The 21,123-nt window shown below is 38.4% G+C and overlaps 1 protein-coding gene across 4 annotated transcripts in view; it reads right to left on the minus strand.

The window, feature by feature from the left end:
• The window catches only part of SUGCT (succinyl-CoA:glutarate-CoA transferase), a 339,487-nt gene that overhangs the window by 269,258 nt on the left and 49,106 nt on the right, over positions 1 to 21,123 (minus strand). For all 4 annotated transcript variants that reach the window (XM_068156838.1, XM_068156840.1, XM_068156841.1 and 1 more), the window contains exons 8-9: positions 19,416 to 19,559; positions 1,565 to 1,660 (exon numbers count right to left, since the gene is read on the minus strand). In XM_068156838.1, the coding sequence (XP_068012939.1) occupies positions 1,565 to 1,660; positions 19,416 to 19,559 (240 nt within the window). The remainder of the gene's footprint in view (positions 1 to 1,564; positions 1,661 to 19,415; positions 19,560 to 21,123) is intronic.

Genomic DNA, 21,123 nt, shown 5'->3' on the forward strand with positions numbered 1-21,123 from the left:
CAAAACAACATAAAAGTTATTCAGCCAAATACAGTCCAGTGAAGATAAAGCATCTTGTTTAGTACGGTTTTTGGTTTTGCTTATACAAACTTCAGACACTTCAGATCTGTTTTATACAGTCAACACACCAAAGTTCAAAAGGGTCACACCAAAAGGTCACACCACAGAAACGCAGCAGAACATAACTACTTCTGTAGTGGTTACACTGGGTCATGCAGAGCTGGCTCTAAAAGACATGGCCATACTGCTATGTTCTGCCAATCAGAGGTGTATGCACTGGACCCATGACAAGAACACTGCAAAACCACAGCCACCTTTGCAGAAAGAGCTGCAACATCTCTCCATTGGTCTGGGATCATTTGCAATCTCTTCTAGCTAATCCATAACAAGACGGTTGACTCTGCAGCAGAATGTACTGGGAAAAGCCTCCAAGCTCAAGTAAAGGTAGCTTTAAAAACAACTGATTTGGGTTTTAGACCTGATGAGTCCTGGCTGTGATGCCAGCCAGTGATAGTGTTCTGATGGTAGATTTTTTGCTTCAGAGTTTCTGTGCCCACAAGCAGCAAATCTTTTAATGTTATGATCATCACCATCTTCACCTCTGAGAGAGACAACACATTGAGTTTCCTTCATTTTCTCCAAAAGAATGAAGATGCTGGAAAAACTGAGTGGTGTTTAGGAGCAAACAAATGCTAGGAACTGTCCCTCTCAGGGTTTAAAGGAATCCGGACAGAAATCAAGAAATCTAGGCTCTCCTTAGCTTGCTTCAAACATGACTATTTGATGAAAAGTGCCCAAAATTATTAAATAAATAATAGAATTTTATAATTAAGTATATGTTGAAATCTCCAAAAGTTAGCATGACTTCCATCAAGAACACAAAATGATCAACTAGAAAAGAAGAAAATTTTCCTTATTTACTGGAAGATTTCCCATAACAGCCAGAAGTAAGATAAAACTTGCAGCATTTTTCTTTTCTTTGCTTGTTTATATGATAAAGGTCATGTTATTTTTAAGGGTTTTCAACTCTTCATTAGATGTAGCAGACTATGATTTCCGCTGGAGAGATCTGAGGTCTGGTTAATTCCTTTTGCCAACCTGGTGTCTCACTGAGCCACAATGATTTGTAGCAAAATCAACAGTATATGACAAATATGTAGAACTCCCAGATGTTCATGCTCATTTATATTGTCCTTGTAGACTCATAAGACAAAAACATCAAAATTCATAGACAAAATATTTCAGTCTGTAACTGGTATGGAAGTCAGGTAACCCTTTAAGAAAAAGGTTTCTCTGTCAGGTGAAAAGCAATCAAATCATCATGCTAGCTTTAAAGTCATCCAATTTCAGCAAACACCTTTGATCTATTTCAGTGTTCTGTTACTAATCTACTGCTGATGAAGAAACATGCAAAACACAGAAATGACAATGAACAACAGAAACTTGTCCTACCTAGACACAGACAGACTACAGAAGGTCATGGGAAAAGTAAATCCCTTCTCAGACTCATAATGCACAAAATCATTAATTCCATGAGCCAAAAACCCTAATGTTTTCTGCTTACCTGATAGGGAACAATACTCCCATGAGCAGTACCCCAGCGTTTTGCTTCAATTTTGCAATTAAGGTAATTAGCTGCTATATAAGTGAGACATGCAACCTGAAAATGGAGAAAAAAAAATAATTCAGGCAAGCTGAAATGTCATTGACAACTTCTTGAAGATTTCTGTCTTTTTATATGTGCTTCAGATACAGAAGTTAAAATACTTATACCACAGAAGTATCTTTTGTATATTACATATCATGTATACTTTCTAAAATGTGGACAAAGTCAGGCTATAACATGAAAGTGTTAATACAAGCACAACTCAACAAACTCAAAAGCTAATACATATCCTATACACACTAGTAATGCTACTCAAATTCAGCATTAAACTACCCTAAGAGATGAGACAGTATTACCCTTAATATTTTGCAGCAAAGAAAGAAAAACAGGGTTTTGTCCAAAATCTAGTGGGAAGCATGATGGATTTGTGGGATAGAACTCACCATTTCCTGAACCTCAATCCCATGCTTAAATCACAAAGGCTTTTTTTTTTTTTCTCAGTTACAAGATTATCTTTCTGTTTTCTCCTATGCTTCTCATTTTACACATCCAAGCTACAGAAAATACTTCTGAATTCTTCGGCTCCCCACATACTCTGCAATATTAATTAAGTGGTAGGCCTTGATAAATCATCTGCCATTAGAAGATAAAGAGAGATTTATCAAGTTGTTAGTCAGACAAAACTGGAAAAAAGATTAATTTGGTGAAAAATGCAGCATGCTAATTTAGGAACTATAATTTGAGGGAATAAATATATACTTTGTAAGAACAAATATATCTTGGGAAATAAAAGTGAACATTTAAGATGCAGTAATGCAAGAAAATCAGTGGTTGTGTATGATCAATGGCAGATTTCTTTATTCTTACTTCTTCAGGAAGATAGGGTGTGGTTATATCTGAAGCCAAGTAGTGCAATAAAGCATCACAGTTAGCATTCACCAGACAAAATGTATTTGCTTTATGCTGTAAATTGTGCCAAAAGGAGCAACTTCTTGCCTAAACAATAGGCCACATGACAATTTCTCTCCCAAAATATTATTTTCCTCATAACTCTCCCCTGTATGGAAGAAATTTGCCAATGATTGCAGTGCCTACACTATTCTATGCCTAATAATAAGTCTAATCTACATGAAAACATGCAGTAATTCATTCAGAATACAGCAAACTCATTCCAATATGTGTGTTCTATCAGAATTTCTAGAAAAAGGATGTCATTTTATCTTCTTTTCTCCATATATGCTGAAAAGTCAGTGTGAATGTGTCACTTACATCTAAAGCAAATATTTAACTATGAATCACCAATACAATGACTAAGTTCAGCAGAAACCCTAGGAAAATATACAGCAAATAAGAATTTAACTGCTTCCAAACACTATACCCATATACTAACTACCAATGCAATGCTTTATTCCCAAGTAATGTTGGAAAACACTTTGTAGTTGGATTTCAGCTGCAGCTTATTATAGCCCAGTGTCATTTCATTCAGCTAAAATGTTGAACAATGTCTACTCTGTCCTTCGGTCCCCAGGAAAATCTTAGCAATTAAGGCAATTATTCTGGGAGTACGCAGAACGAACTTTTCCCCTGCATTTGCAACCTTCTTCAGCAATGCAGAATGAAGCACACCATTATTACAGAGGGAGTTTAATGAGTCACAAAAGTATGTGATTTATTAATAACACACTCAAGAGCCATCGTTCCTGTTGGTCCTTTCAAACTCAGGTCACACTCCATAGGGATATTTTTTCTACCAAATCAAATGGCCATGCAATGATGATGAAAAATTAATTGTTAGATAATCTTCTGTGTTTGTGTGTAACACTACACAGTTGCTGATGCTGATCTGATGGAGCAGGTCCAGAGGAGGGTAACAAAGATGATTGGGAGGCTGGAGCACCTCTCCTGTGAGGACAGGTTGAGGGAGTTGGGGTTGTTCAGCCTGAAGAAGAGAAAGCTCCAGGGAGGTCTCGTAGTGGCCTTCCAGTACTGGAAGAGGCCTACAAGAAGGCTGGAGAGGGATAGTTTACAGAGGCATGTAGCGATAGGATGAGGAGCAATGGTTTGAAATTAGAGAAGAGGTAAGGGGTTTGGAGCACAAGACCTATGAGGAGAGGCTGAGGGAGCTGGGGTTGCTTAGCTTGGAGAAGAGGAGGCTCAGGGGAGACCTTATTGCCATCTACAACTACCTGAAGGGAGGTTGTAGCGAGGTGGGGATTAGTCTCTTCTCCCAGGCAACCAACACCAGAACAAGAGGACACAGTCTCAAGCTGCACCAGGGGAGGTTTAGGCTGGATTTTAGGAAGAAGTTCTTCACAGAAAGAAAGATTAGCCATTGGAATGGGCTGCCCAGGGAGGTGGCAGAGTCAGCATCACTGGAAGTGTTTAGGAAGAGACTGGATGAGGCAATTGGTGCCATGGTTTAGTTGATTAGATGGTGTTGGGTGATAGGTTGGACTTAACAATCTCAAAGGTCTTTCCCAACCTGGTCTATTCTATTCTATTCTATTCTATTCTATTCTATTCTATTCTATTCTATTCTATTCTATTCTATTCTATTCTATTCCATTCTATTCTTAGATTAGATGGGATGTTAGGAGCGAGTTCTTTACCATGAGGGTAGTGGAACACTGGAATAGGCTGCCCAGGGAGGTAGTTGATGCCCCATACCAGGAGATATTCAAGGTGAGGCTTGACAGGGCTCTGGGCAGCCTCACTGCAGGGGAGTTGAAGTAGATGACCTTTGGAGGTCCCTTACTACCCAAACCAGTCAGTAAAAGGTGAGATGCATGCAGTACAGCAGGCTTTTACTCTTAAGAACAGGACACAAGCATGCTCCATGATACATGCATTTTTCTTTTCACAGTTCTGGAAGGAAATGCTATACCAAACACAACTCTGGAAAGAATACAGTGAAATAAAATCTATTGAATCAGAAATCCTAAAATACTAATATTGAATATAATGAAGTCAAGATTTCATTGAATTTATTTGTTTATATTCTGTGCAGTGGAAATAAATATATGAGTTTCATAAATAGAAACTCTTCACAGAAAGTTTCACAAGAAAACTGCTACTGTTGAAAAAATAAATAATTTATATTGTTTTGTAATTTGCCTCATCTTTCTCAATGAGACAAATATAACTTTTTTCAGTGGTGGGAAAACACATAGATTTCTCTAAAGTGCATTTTCACAGTACAGTCGGAAAGAAAACCATTAAAACATAATATTCACTAGACATTGGAATTCTGCTACTAAACCTTCTGCTCAAACACTTGTTTCAGCAGCAACAGAAGCAAATTTCAAGGAAATCAGAAGCTTAGTAAAGAATGCAATTTTAGAACTAACAGTTGCTTAGACTATATCAAGGCCTCAGTTCAACATGGCATTTAGTTTGAAGAACAATTTCATTTCAGTCAATGTACCAATCACTGGCATGAATGCACATGCTTATGTGTCCTGCTGAAACTACTTCACTTATTATTGTCTGTTTTCAATAAATCATGAAGTGAAAATACTTTTTGTTCCCTTTGGCATCCTTTTCTGAATTGGGTACCTTGTTCATAGCTAAATCTGCCAGTCAAAAAGAAGTAGCAGTAGTAGTATTATCATCATGATCACACAAAGAAACGTACGTTGACCACATCAATGTAAATATTTCATTGCTTTGTGTTTTATCTATTAACACACTTAGTTGGGTGAACTCAGTGGCCTTTTACTCTTTTCATCCTAGCTCTCTAATCAATTCAGTATCTCACAAAACTGCTAAGGACAGTCCCAGGACTACTGTGCTTTTCCCTTCCTCTCTTTCCAGCTCAGTGCATTCCCTCTGGTCTCTCTAAAAACTTACTCTCACTAAAAAGACAGTATGAAAAAAAACCTTTCAGTATACAGATTTTATGTCCTTAATAAAGAACAGAAAGAATTTATCTACTTATATCTTAACTGCTGCTAAACAAACTGCTGAACTCAAAGCATTAAAAAAAAAAAACCCAAACCCAACACAAAACAAACAAAACCTCCCAAACAAAAAAAAAAAAAACCCAAACAAACCAAAAAAAACCCCCAACAAAATCCCAACCAAACATTTCTACAGACATTGTATCCCCTAAGGAAAAAAAATGTGTTTAACAAAATAAGACTATTTCTCCCAATTCCCCTGTAATTGAAGACACAATTAGGACCTCACTCTCACAGACACTTGTTGCAGTAGGAATATCTATAGTACAATCAATCTTCAAAATGAAGCTTGGGTGTATCTGTACTACATATTTAGAATTACATAGAATAAACCAGGTTGGAAGAGACCTTCAAGATCATCGTGTCCAACCCATCAACCAATCCAACCCACCTAAACAACTAACCCCTGGCACCAAGCACCCCATCAAGTCTCCTCCTGAAAACCTCCAAATATGGCGACTCCACCACCTCCCCGGGCAGCCCATTCCAATGGGCAATCACTCCCTCTGTATAGAACTTCTTCCCAACATCCAACCTAAACCTCCCCTGGTGCAGCCTGAGACTGTGTCCTCTTGTTCTGGTACTGGTTGCCTGGGAGAAGAGACCAACCTCTGCCTGTCTACAACCCCCCTTCAGGTAGTTGTAGAGAGCAATAAGGTCACCCCTGAGTCTCCTCTTCTCCAGGCTAAGCAACCCCAGCTCCCTCAGTCTTTCCTCATAGGGCTTGTGTTCCAAGCCCCTCACCAACTTTGTTGCCCTTCTCTGGACATGCTCCAGCAAGTCAACATCCTTCCTAAACTGAGGGGCACAGAACTGGAAACAGTACTCAAGTTGTGGCCTAACCAATGCAGTGTACAGGGGCAGAATGACCTCCCTGCTCCTGCTGGCCACACTGTTCCTGATGCAGGCCAGGATGCCATTGGCCCTCCTGGCTGCCTGGGCACACTGCAGGCTCATGTTCAGCCTACAATCAACCAGTACCTCCAGGTCCCTCTCTACCTGGCTGCTCTCCAGCCACTCTGACCGCAGCCTCTAGCACTGCATGGGGTTGCTGTGGCCAATGTGCAGAACCCGGCACTTGGATGTGTTAAATCTCATGCCGTTGGACTCTGCCCATCTGTCCAGCCTGTCGAGGTCCCTCTTAGCTAAGTATTTTTAAATCTGTATTTAAAACTGCTTTCTGGAAACCTTATAGACCCATTTCTTTCCTCCTTTAATTAAGAATTAATCCTTAAAAGCAACCTTTGGACTTAAATGCTACTTAAAGCTGATGTAATACAATGATACAGACATCTCTGTGTTCTTGCAGAGACATATCTATGAACTGTAAATATCTATTGTCAAATATCTACAGATAAGCATTTCTTTATTTCACATCAATAAAGGGAACACACACTTCAACATTCCTTTCTGATATTACTGTTGATGGCCAAATCACATAGTTGCGTTACATACTCAGTTAAACCAGAAGAAAGAGGGCTGCATTAAGGTCTGGAAAGTTATGCGCAGTTTATGATGGAATCAGACAGATGGGAAACAAGATATGAAAAGCCACAAGGTGAGCAGACAAAGCAAAGAGACAGAATTTCAAAAGATTTTTTTCAAGATAGAACATCAAACATCATTTATTACAATGAGTTCACTGAGTCAATCAATCATTTACATGCAACTTCAACAAGCGCATATGAATAACAAAAGGAGACAGGTAACTGGTAAGAGGAGAAAATAACATTTTAATTATATTCTTTACTTTCTTCTCCCTCCAATTTTGTGTCTGCTTTCCTGCCACGTACCTTAACAAAGCTTTGACTCTCAGCCAAGTTATATTTTTTCTCATTTACTTTTTTTTTTTTTTAATGTACTGACTTATTCACAATTCTTCAAAGTAGGTATGTAAACCATAGTTTAGGAACTTTGAGACACAGGCATTTACAGCACAGATACATTATTTTACACTATACTACTGAACTAATAACACAAACATGAATTTAGAACTTTGTAGAAAAAAATATCCTGGAAAATCTCAGTGCCTTCTGTTGTGGAAAACCAAATATCACCTTTCCACACTTTTAGTGTCCTGGAAAAAAGGCATTTATATGAGAAGAATTTGAACATAAACCCACAATCCTCATTTGGTGTACACTAACAAAGGTCTCCTAAAATCACTGATCCTATGCTAGTATTTACCTAATGACTGATGTTACTGTTTTGCACATTTTCCCCTTTCCATGTTGCAATAAATAGTTTGACAATAATAAATCAACATTCAAATTTGATTAATTTTGCTTTTGCAGTTGCCCTCCATTACCTTTTTCATGCATATACTTGTATTGAAGCTGGTTCCCTGAACATGTGCATGGGGTGACTTTCAATTCATTTAAAAAATAAAAATAAACTTTTTTAAAAAATTCTCTCTCTCTACCAAAAAGAACCCAACACTCCACTTACAAGAAAACCCCACTCTTCTAGTTGAAGTCTGATTAAGTTTAGCCGGAAGGCTTAGTCACAGCAGAAGTAAGCTCTGGCTGGTTTGCAATCACCTCACTACTGCCATACATGTTTTATGTTACATTGTAAGCATTGACCCAACTGTTTTAGGATGTGGCACCATGCCATAATAATTGGTGCTGTTCTATCAGTTTTTAGGCAGGCAACTGTGTTTCAAACTCCTACAAGAGTTAACTGGGCTGCAGGAACCACAGCCTTGCACAGAGTCAAGAAAGCTACCACAATTCAAAGCAGCTTTGCATAGGGGCCCAGCAAGAATCCACAGCCTTCCCAGCAGCTGCCAACAAACACCACCTTAAATCCAGGTATCGTGCCTGAAACTGAGAGCCCTGCAGGAGCTAAAAATCACCTCAAGAATGCCATACAACCAGAGGCTGGGCAGACATCCCCACCTACAAGTAAAGGCATTGCCCATGAAGGAGCAAGACTTTACTGTGGTGGCATTTTCAAGCACTGAAAAACTCCTGTTTCAGGTTCATAACCACAGAGGGATAGCTCTAAGGAATCTGCTACTTAAAAAGAAAAATAAAAAAAATTAATGTTACCATTCAGGTAACAAAAATCCAAGAACTCCAAAGGTATAAAAAAACAAGAACTCCAAAGTTACTCTATACACTCTATGTGCAGGATTTTGGTCCACTTATATAGAAACCTTAATCATATGATCCTACAGCGTTTTTCTAGTAGATTTCTGACTCATTTGCAGGTACTTTTTGAATATTTCACTTTTAACTTATTTGAGAACACACAGCCCAAGCAGTCCACCAAATCTCCTGGTGAGTCCCTACCCGCCTTCGTGCACATCATGCGTGTTGCACCTCCTGCCACCCTGAGTTCCTTTCAAAAGACACTTCCCTGAAACAAGGGTGATTCATCTGCCAGATTTCAAGTTTCCACTCCAAAGAATAAAGGCACTGAGCTTCCCAGGAGGAAAAAATAAAAGCCATCAACGTATTTTCCCATAACTTGTTCCTGGAAACAGATGAATCATTTTAATAGTAACTTTGAAAACAAATCCCTTTTTGGCAGTTCCATGGCACAGAAAATTCAGCCAAAACAGTTAAAACTTTGGCAAAGTTATAAAAACTAAAATCAGAGTCTGATAACAGACATATCAGACAGCCTTAACTATAAATGACACTTCTGCAATCATTTCCTCAAGTCTCCCATCTTCTCTGAAGAAAGAAATATATCCACTGAAATATTAAATGCATTACACTCTGTATTTTCACTAGGCTTTACTAAATCCAGGCAAAATTCAATTTACAAAATGTTTCTTGTGCTACATTTTATGCAGCTTTTTAATTCTGTAAGAAATTTTCCAATATTATGCCTTAATTATAGCCTGTAAAACTACATAAACTTTATATATTTAATATGAATTACAATTTACTTGTTTTTTAAGTCTGCGTAATAACGTCAGGTTGTATGTCACTGATTATTAGAAAATGGCACAGATTATGTTCTCAGAGTCTCTTCTACTCACACAGAGAACCACAAACATACTTGCAAAACAGAAGAATTTGAGTCATGGGAGGTGTACCCAGGTAAAGGAATTTTTCCACTTGTGGACAGTCCTCCAAGAGGGGGTGAGTAGATTGAGGCGTATCAGAGACTGGGAGAGAGACTACCAGATCATACCATAGCTTGCCTGGGACAGGCACAGCAGGCAGACAGGACCGGTGGTTAGAAACCTGCTGCACCACTTAGACACACACAAGTCTATGGGGCCACCCAAGGGTACTGAAGAAACTGGCAGAAACACTCACCAAGTCATTCTCCATCATTTACCAGCAGTCCTGGCTAACTGGGGAGGTCTCAGCTGATTGGAGGCTAGCAAATGTGATCCCCATCTACAAGAAAGGCAGGGAAAAAAGCTCTGGAGAACTACAGACCTGTCAGTCTGAATTCAGTGCTAAGGAAGATTATGGAGCAGATCCCAGAGGGGATGCAATGCTGCATCTGATGGTTACTAATGTAAGCATGCTCATCAGAGAAGTCAAAATTACAGGCAGCCTGGGCAACAGCAATCACACACTGGTGGCGTTTACAGTCCTGAGGAATATAGGTCAGGTGAAGACTAATGTCAGGACACACAATGTTTAACAATGCCAAGTTCCTACACCTCAGTCAGGACAATCCTCAACTCTGGTGAGGCTGCACCTTGACTACTGGGCTCAGTTCTGGGATGTTGACATGCTGGAACTTAGCCAAATGAGTGCAATAAAGCTGGTGAAGGGTCTGGAGAACAGGTCTCATGAGCAGCTGAGGTAGCTGGGGTTATTCAGTCTAGAAAAAAGAAGGCTGAGGGGACACCTTATCACTGTCTACAGCTGCCAATAAGGAGGTTGTAGCAAGGTGGGGATTGGTCTCTTCTCCCAAGTAACAAGTTATAGAAGAGGAAATGGCCTTATCTTGTGCCAGGGAAGGTTTAGCTTGGACACTTTAAAAAGCATGTAGCTGAAAGACATGGTTTAATGGTATCCTAGCAGTGCTGGGTTAACAGCTGATTATCTTAAAGGTCTTTTATAACCTAAATCACTCTGTTCTTTTCTAAAAACAGTAGCTATATTTGACAGCTGAGAATGGAAAGCACAAAACATACAAATGAAATCCAGGCAAACAGATTTGGCTCATATAAAAATTAATTACCTGTGAGGACAGGCATCAGAGTAACTATAGCAATTTCTCTTTATTATTTGTACTAGGGTAGTATCCAGAGGCTCCAGTTTGGATGCTGCATACACTTCATGAGGGTTTCTATTGTTCTGTTTAATCCGTAATAATGATGCTTTTCCATGGAAAGCTGCCAACATCCAAGAGCTGCATTAAGGCACTTTTCACTTTTGATCTTGTGATTAGAAACAGTGCCATTTACAATGAAAATATGCATACACCTAACCATTTACAACACTCCTCTTTTTGTCTTCATATTTGTCAGCATTAATACATGCACGGAAAAAATACCCTTGCACAGAAAAATTAATCTCGAGTATGTTTGCTCCTGACAATTTCTTTTTCATCCTATACGTGGAGAATTGTCCCTCCACAAAAATAGTAATGATTTCAACAGTTTGTGCTGCAGCCCTGCAAGCAGGCATATTTTTAGATTTTTTTTATATGATACATTGGGAGACACAAGCAGAAACAAGACAGGTGTATTTGATTGAGTGAGAAATGTGTGCATATTGCATCCCTACTATCACAGCCAAATTTTGTCTGGCTATAGCTCCTATCTCAACAGAGCAGGACTGCAATTAGTTTTAACCCTGAGGGATCTCTGGACACTGCCATGAAGCACTTCACTTATGTGCTACTGCACTACACAAGAAACAAACTCATGAAATTGAAGGAAATGTTTGAAATAGGAATGTTTCACCATGCACAAGACTGTATTTCTGTGCCTCTGCACCCACCATTCAGCTGTCCACACTTTTTGAACACTGTCATGCTTCGGACAACGTAGATGTGGATCATCTACAAAACTGTTGAACAGCCTACAAGTCAGAGAAACCTGGTCCAAAGACCTATTTGATTTGAAAAATAAATGAGTTAGTATTACCAATGAGTCTGGAGTCAAACTATGGCACTTCTGCCCCGTAATGAATTTTGAATAATGACAACAAATCTGTAAATGAGTCTCTGAAGAAAGAAGTTTTTCCCTTAATTGATCTACAAAAATATTTAAATAGCACCACAATCCTGTGGAGTAAGATCAAAACTGCTTTTTCATTTTAAAATAATTCCATGTAATTTTTTATCAGAGGAATCCTGTACTACAGATATTTAATACAAAGAAGGCAAAGCATTTTTACATGTTTTACATGGAGAAAGAGTCATGACAGAGGAACTCCATCAGACCAAAAAGAATTCATTAGTCCAGATTTGTTCCGGCATCATCCTTTACTTCATCTTCTTTATAGAGAAATTCCAGTCAGAGCTGTCTGAGGTGATCAAACCAAGCAGTGTCAAAACCTTGGCTAGTGTTCCATTGGCATACCCAAAACTTACATACTTGTTACAGTTTATTGGCTTTCCAGGGGTTCAACAGCACACAGAAATCAACTGTTCTGCTAACTTAAAATTTTCCATGACATAAAACTGAGACCTCTTCCACCTTCCTTGCTATTTACATAAATAAGTATCACATAAGGTGTTGAATGGCCCTCTCCAAATTCAACCAATTTATAGAATGACATCTGAAGGATTCCCTGAGTTTTAAAGCTTTTGGAGTATGCTAAAGTACTTACTCTATTAGCTGCTTAAATCATTCCAATTTCTTTTGAACTACACAGGTTATCCTTCTCCCAGTACTTAGCATAATCACAAAATAAGATCTGCTGGTAATAAACCACAACAAGCATCTCGATTCCATTTCCAGAATTACTCCCCTATTTAAAGGTCATCTAAATGATGAACTTATTAAAGAAATGTCTTCTTTAGTCTTTAAACAATTTTGCCTCCCCGTTTCAGACAGATATGCTATTTTTCCTATGTGTTAAAGGAGCATATTGTTCCTATCTTTTTTCCTGTCATCTAACTGATGACAGGGGTAGCTCAAACACAGGAACCACAGAATGCTTTGGGTTGGAAAGGACCTTTAAAGGTCATCCAGTCAAACCACCCCACAGCCAGCAAGGGCTTCTCCAACTACAGCAGGCTGCCCAAAGCCTGTCCACCCAATGCAGAACATTTTCAGGCACAGGGCATCCACCACCTCTCTGGGTAACCTAGGCCAAGTTTCACCACTCCCAGTCCAAATGACCTCCTTCTATGCAGCCTGAATCTTCCCTCTTTTAATTTAAAAACATCACCCCTTGTGCTGTCACAACAGGCTCTGCTAAAAAGATTGTCCCTACAAACCTCAGGCTAAAGTGAGCTTCAGTTGCTGCAGGACTGGTGGTGAAGTAAATCATCATCAGTTCCTTTCATGGAAGTTGGTTTCTCTGCTAAAAGAAGATGCATTTGGTCCATGTGTGTATCGTGGTTCTCATCACAGTTCTGAGACAGAGGCTGAACAACTCCAAGCTTCTCCCTTCACTCTACCGTTCTCTATGACAGTTCCTTCAGGTCTTTTTCTGCATGGGATGGTTTTATTTGCTCTGTCACACACAATGCTGTCCGTGTTTATATACACAGATACAGCTCACCTGGATCTCCTCTGCCGACTTGCAATTACAGCAACTTAAAAACCTCAACAAAACACCCAGAAAATCCACTCCTTCCAGCTATTAAATGAAACACATTCATCCAAGCAGTGGACCATCTCAACACTCATCAAAATTAACCTGCAGCCCTTGGACTTAGTTTCTTTAGCACAGGAACAATAATAACAGAGACGAAAAGGTGCAGAATTTACTATCAGATAGCAGCTAAAAGAGCAATTCCCTCGCAATGTGGGTGTATGTTCTGTTTACAGTGTTAAAAAAAAGCCATTAAATAAATCCAAGATCCAGTTGGAGTATGATCTACCAATGACTTTTTGCATAACTAATGGTTAGAAATCACAACACACATTCCGCAGAGACCAATATTAAATTGAGTTACTCTCATGTTAGTATGGTCTTCTGCTCTATTCAATAAAATTCTAGCTACTTAAAACCCCGAGGGATAAGTTCTGTTCTTAGTTATACTGATGTCCTCAATGGAAATTATCAAGAATAGTAGCCAAGAATAGTGTTTAGTGCACAGTTTGTATTTAAAGAAATGTTCATATTAGTTCATATGTTATTATCTTTCTGTATCAGAGCCATGCAATGGAAAAGGCAACGTCTCCATACAGTGCACACACAGTTTTTTTATCATGACGGAGATTAAGAATACAATGTTTTGCAAAGATGATGCTTTATAAGCTTGTAAAAAAGAACAGCTTATTCAAACCATACCCAAACCAAGACAACTATACAACAGTCCTCCAAGCCAGTCTCAAAATCACCAGCAGCAACGGCCTCTAAAAAAACAGATTTTCTTGCTGCACACTGTCAACTTGCAACTCTTAGCAAGCAGAGAAGCAAAAAGTCAAGACACCTGAATACTATGTGAGTTCCAAGACTGGTATTTCTCATACAACTTACTGCTCAGGGGTTCTGTGATGCCATATAAATCCTACAGGCAGTATGTAATTGTTACCAGTTTCACCTATGCTCAGATATTTGCAAAATATATGTCACGAAAGCCCTGAACAGTAAGCATTAAAGGCAACTTAAGTAGATAAGCCTTAAGAGCAATCATCATGGGAAAAGTGATGCAGTAACAAAACCTAGAGTTTCTAAATATCACCTTCATCTGAGTAAACTAACTGTCAAACTAAAGCAGAAAAAAAAAAATTCTAAAACATTAAGGAGTTTGCTATGTTAAATACAAATTAAGCATAGTAATAAGAAGCAGAGAAGTGCCTGATGGACAATTTTATAATACAAACAATATTAATTACATTATCCTGTCTGGGGAATCGGGGGGGGGGGGGGGGCGGGAATTACAGTCCAAAATTGCAGAAATGTTAAATGTAAAATACTCCTTACAGATTTTCAACCTAACAGAAACCAACTCGTTACAGTATTTGTTGGAGCCTGGTTGCAATTAAATACAGGAAGGATATTAAAACTTCCAAGAGATTTTTTGGTTTTTTTTAAGCCACAACAGAAGAAAAGGCACAATTGCATAATTGGAACCAAATCCAAAACCCACTTCCTTCTTATTTACTAGCGTCATCTAAAGGACACTAGATGCTGAAAGGTCTGGAGCTGACAACTGTAAATCATCTAAAAGTAAAAAATTTCAAAGGAATTTTATGACATGGGTTAAAAGTGTATAGATGAGAGATATAGAAAGTAAGTGCTCACTGCAAAACCACATCCTAGCTCTCACTATATCTCTCTTGTCAATAAAATAACTCTATTTTGTGGTAGGGAAAGAAATCATCTGTGGTAGTAATACACTGCTATACAGGTATAGGGCAAAAGTGGCTTACATACAGAATTTGAGAAATGTCTTTTTAAGATATTCTAAAGATAACATTTCTTTACAGAACAGGATTTCACTTACTGCATTCTACACAGACCAGTTAATACTAAACAAACTTGCCAGTGGGATATTTCTTTAAACAGATTCAGATCATTCTTTTTGGCAGCTGAACTCAGTTCAATGCTCTTTGTCATTAGCATATCCGTGCAGGAAATTAATAACAAAAGCATCCTCCAGCCCTGCCCCACCACCCCCATCTACCAAAAAAAACAACAACAAAAAAATCCTCTTGCATTCCTACAAGATCTGCAGAAAAGTGAAAGAGAAAAGTGAAAGCATAGACATACATGGATATATTGTGACCTTCCACAATATCTAAAGGGGGTCCACAAGAAAGCTGGTGAGTGACTTTTTAGGGTGTTGGGTAATGATAGGACACGGGGGAAGGGATCCAAGCTAGAGAAGGGTAGATTTAGATTAGATGTTAGGAAGCAGTTCTTCCCCATGAGGGTGGTGAGACACTGGAACAGGTTGCCCAGGGAGGTGGTGGGAGCCACATTCCTGGATGTTTTTAAAGCCAGGCTGGATATGGCTCTGAGCAACCTGATCTAGTGGACGGTGTCCCTGCCCATTGCACAGGGGTTGGAACTGGATGATCCTTGGGGTGATTTCCAACCCTGACCATTCTGTGATTCTGTGATATACATGCTAGGGCTTTTGTTATAAAATACATCAAGTGGATTTCAGGAATTTCTACGTATGTAGCTGCTTTAAAACCCCTAAGTCATCAGTGCTGCAGAGTGAAGACTTCTGTATAGGCCAGCTACACAATTCTCAGTCTAGATGAAAGGATGGACAAAAGGTGCAAAGCAGGATGCTGTAATTAGCTCAGTGCATGAAATACAGACAAGAGCCAAGTTTCACACAGGACCCTGCTGATGTCACACTACTGACAGGACAGTTCAGTAACTTTTCCTTTACATGGAGAAAAAAGATTCTTTTTTTTTCCCTACTAAAAATTACTACACTCCAGTGAAGGTCACACTGAAGGAAAAGTTACTGTGAGGCATCTATCTGACCTAGCTCCAACCATTAATCAACTGTAACAAGAACCTAACAAACTAAAAGCCTACACTTACGGTTTCTTATTGTTTTGGCAGCATCCATGAGAGACTTCAAAAGGTCATTCTTTGTAAATATTCATCACGTGAGGAAGAGTTACTTTTAGCTATCACAGCTTGGTATGCAAAACCATAATCCCTCTGAAAGCATGGATCTTTCAAGAACCCGATCATGTCACAGTAATTGTCTTTCCCTTTACAAAAAATAAATGACCAACAGAAATACTGCAAAGGCAAGGTCTTGTCTTAGATCTTTTAGATTTATGCTACACTCTTAGTACACTCACCCTTAAAGACTTAAAAGTAACCACAGGTCTTGCAAAAAGAAAGAAAACAAGCTAGGAAAACCAGACATTCTCAGACAGACTCAGTTGTCAGTTACCTTTTTTCTTCATTTTAACACATTTTTTTTAAATAGGATTTATCATGTGGGATTATTTTTAGCACCCCAGGACTTTTTTTTTTTTTCCCTGTTCCATCTTTATAAATGTTCTCTTTACAGTCTTGGGCCAGCACCCTAAAGTTGATTTGGACTGAAACAACAGGATTATCTAAAACCAAATAGCTGTTATGTATATAACAGCTCTGTTCCAAATATTAACTTATTTCAGTTTAATTTGCCCAATTCTGAAGCGAAATAAAAAGTTATTCTGCAGTAAGAGTGTGCATGTATGGAATTACTTCCTAGTAACTTTTAGATAACTGTACTTTGATAACAAGCATGGGATGAGTTAATCTCTCTTCACTATGTAGTACTTCTTCAACTAAGCACATAGAAATCAAACACCACATATCATGCTTTGTTCACTAACATCTATCCAAACCTTCATTCCCTATCTTGTATATGTGTTGCAGTGGGAAGCAGACAATCAATATGATTGGTAATCAGGCTTCAACTTTATTGTTCAAAAACACAGCTTATATAGTATATTCAGCAGCTAAATATGCATACGTGTCATTATTCTATTAGCTATTAGTCCAGGGTTACATCATATTATTCAACCTACTTGCAGTTAGGCCTACGTGCAACTCCACAACCTCCTTTCTCAGTAGGTCTTTTGTTTCGCATATATACTTTGTTTCACATACTACTATCTTGTAAGTAACTATTTCACATGGTGTTATCTTATGAGAAACTGCAAGCACAGTCACAGGGCTGTGGTGACCTTGCTACATCAGCATACCAGCTAAGCTGTGAGCAGTAAACAGCAAGATGGAGTCTGGCCTATACACTCTGATTAAACAGTTGTTCCATAGAACCATGTCCCTGCAATTCAAGCCATTCCTCAACATATATGTGAGTGGCCTGAAGGATGATGATGTGGAACTTCAGATGGAAATTCTGCAAGATGAGAACACTTTTGCACACAGCCAAACTTATCCTAACCAAGGAAAATGTTTCTAAAGACAGACGAGATAAAAATTTGAAATACGAGAGTTACAGTAACTCATTTTCCTTCAGCATTTGACAAAGCATAAAATAATAAATCAAGAAGGCTCCATTTAAAGAAAGCAACAAACCAGTAGAACAAGGAATCAAAAAATAGCAGAGTAACTCTGGAAATTAATATAAATTATCAGAAGTTCTTTCAATAGGATTAGAAATGAAGATGATCAAGCAGAACCTGCCACATCAAACACTACTATACCTTAAATGAAACAAAACAAAAAAATAATAATCCACATATAAACAAAATAATTAATGAGACTATAACATACTTTTAAAATATTTTTCTAAATGGCTGGCTAAATTTTTTAAATGGGCATAGTATTTACAAATATACATTAAGTGTGTGAAAAGTTCTTCAGACATTGTCCTTACAGACATTTCTGAAACAACACAAAAAATTCTTTGTTGATTTAAGCAAGGGCTCCCCCTCCTTTCCAGATCTAATTTCAGTAGATATTTAAACAAGAGCAGTAGGCACTAAAACAAGAGCAACCTCAAGCATTAGTCTCTGTCATTATTATCATACAACAACAGAGGAGGGAAGGAACTTCTGGAGTCACCTTGTCCAACCTCCTGCTCACAGTAGGGCAAACATATTGCACAATGGGCACCTTATAATCTCTCAAATGTACTGACAGGCATAATGTAAAGAAAAATACAGTTGAATAGAAGTAAAAATATTGGAGCACTGTAGTAGCTTCAATTACTACTAGATACAGTTTGGATGTATGTTTTAAGACATACACAAAAATTACTACGCACCACGTAGCCAGTTGCTAACAGCAGAAGATCCAATCATATGCAAGTCATACCAACATCGCTTTCTTTTTGTGAATTATAAATCACTGCACCAAAAGTGCTTACATGTTCAAAAACAATTTAAAGTTCTCATTCTTCGTGGTATATGTTATGCCTTTCACAATCAAAACACCTTTGGTGAGATTTCTTTAATGTGTCATGAGAAAATGGTGCATCATCAAGATTACTCCTATTCTGCTGCTCCCAGAACCAAAAGGTAGACCTCCTGGATTACATTACTTTGACACATGGGTAATGCTTGATTCCTCGGGGTAACTGTTCACAAGCCATTTAGTCACTTTTGGTAGTAATATTACTCAGTGACCAGGCCTCCCTTCCAACAGTGGTTTCATCATTTATACTTGCCTATCTTAAATTATCTACTATTTAGAAGCTCAGGTATTATACAAACTTTTATTAACCCATGTTTTCAGAGAACATGGAGATCGTTTGTTAAAAGTGAATTCCAAACACAACACAGTAGTAAATATAAACATGCATACAAAATGCTCACTACCAGAGTGGCAGAATAAAGAAACTGTCACTAATGCTATTATCATCACAGAAACACAGAATATTAGGGGATGCAAGGGACTTCCAGAGATCGAGCCCAACCCCTCTGCCAAAGCAGGATCACCTAAGGCAGGCCACACATCCAGGCAGACTTTGAGTATCTCCAGAGGAGACTCTACCTCCTCTCTGAGTAGCCTGTTCCAGTGCTCTGTCACCCTCAGCAAAAATAATTTTCTCCTTGTGTTGAAGTAGAACCTCCTGTGTTGTAGCTTGTATCCATTGTTCCTTGTCCTGTCACTGCGCACCACAGAAAAGAGACTGGCATCTTCATCTTGACACCTACTTGTTAGATATTTACAGACAGTAAGATCCCCTCTCAGCCTTCTCTTCTCAAGAGAAGAGTTGTTAATTGTACTAGCTAATTTGCATTAATGTCACAACGGCTTTCTTACATCCAAATATCTACACAAGTAAAAGCAACTTTTTAAAACTCCTACCTGAGATGACAAGAGGTTGCAGTCAATGTGCAGTCCTTTCCCTGTCTTGTACCTCTGAAGTAAACCAGCCATAATTGCTCCATGTGTATACAATCCAGTAGCAAGATCTGTCATGGCTACTCCTGGTCTAACTGGCTCACTACCCTAAAGAAGTAGAAGCAAACAAAACAAGACAAACAATGTAACAAAAGAAAACAGAGAGAGAGAGACAAAAAGAGGATAAAACAATCAGAGGCAAAACATTACTTTATGTTACAGTACATTCTACACAAGACTCATCTGAGAAAGTGTTTACATATTTCTGCACTCCAACCAGCAAGAAATAAAGAGTATCTTTGAGTAAATTGAAGTATAAAAACTACCACTGAAAACCAGATATTCTTGCAGCACCTACACAATACTGTAACTACATGATGCAGCAGACTGCAAAGTGTAAATGATTTATTACGCTATTTTTTGGCTTAGTAACATAACACTTCAACTCATCAGTGCAAAGAGTAAAGAAGTAGTTAGAGACAAGAGAACATGGTGAATGCTGAATTTCATTATTCCTAAAAGTCAAATGTCTAAATGATTTCTACAGTATGCTGACATGGTTGCATGGTTTAACACCAGACTTGGTAGAATTCGATAATGGCAGGACTTGATGATCCTAAAGGTCTTTTCCAACCAAAATAACTATATGATTCATGACTGTTTGAAAGGCAGTAGCATATTGCTTTGCTCTTTTCACTCTTTGTATTTTTCCCCCTCCGGTTCTGGCCCTCCTCCAGCCAAATCTCAGATTTGTATTTTCAGTATACACACTCCAGGCTTCTATAAGGAAAACAAAACCAACTTTGTTTACACATGTTCACAATACATATGGAAATACATGCAGCTCCTTGACCTTCTGACCAATAATCACTAGAAAATTGTTGGTTCAAATACCCTTTTTCATCATCATCCATTTTTCCAACATCAAGAGAAGAACCTTCATTTTACATCACGTGTTTCAGAATTTCCCTAATTGTTGGCATAAAACACAGGCCCTCTGCAATTAATGGCAAAACAAACTTCTAATTTCAGTCAAAGTAGATTTTTACCACAGGAACTTAAAAGTTCTTCTTTTGAGATGTTCTCCCATTTCCCACTTCAGAAATTTTAAGGTCAGGTGCTCAGACTCTGAAGCAATTGCTTGCTCTGAACACAAACACTAGTGCAAAGCTAACAGGACTGTTCCAGTTTCAGCCCATCATAACCCAACCTAAAATTAGAAGAATTGATAAATAATAACTGTTTGTCAAAGTTCCCATAAGTGCTTTTAAACTAACCTCGCATAAACCCTTCTATGACTCTACAGTCTATGATGTATAAACTACACATCCTTAAGGTGAACACTGCTCTAGAAGTACTATTTTTTGAAGAATCTCTTATTTCTCCTTTGCCCATACTTTACACTTAGCTTCTCAATAGACTGAACAACTCAAATATTCCATCCATTTGCCACTCTTTGTATCCAGCTCTGGGGAAAAAACAGGAAAGGAAGTTCTTTATTTTCATACACATAGGGCTATTGAAAACACTAAATGAGCATGTGAAGGTTTTTTGCTTTTCAGAGCTACCACTGAGAAATACAACTGAAAAAAGCCCCAACTCTCCCTTATTACCTGATGTAAGTTCTCAGTTTGTGAAATTGGTCTTTCTTCATTACAGCCAAGATCTTGAG

This window comes from Melanerpes formicivorus, unplaced genomic scaffold, assembly GCF_026170545.1.
Source record: "Melanerpes formicivorus ecotype bairdi unplaced genomic scaffold, bMelFor1.0.p_v2 SCAF_35, whole genome shotgun sequence".
Lineage (NCBI taxonomy): Eukaryota > Metazoa > Chordata > Aves > Piciformes > Picidae > Melanerpes > Melanerpes formicivorus.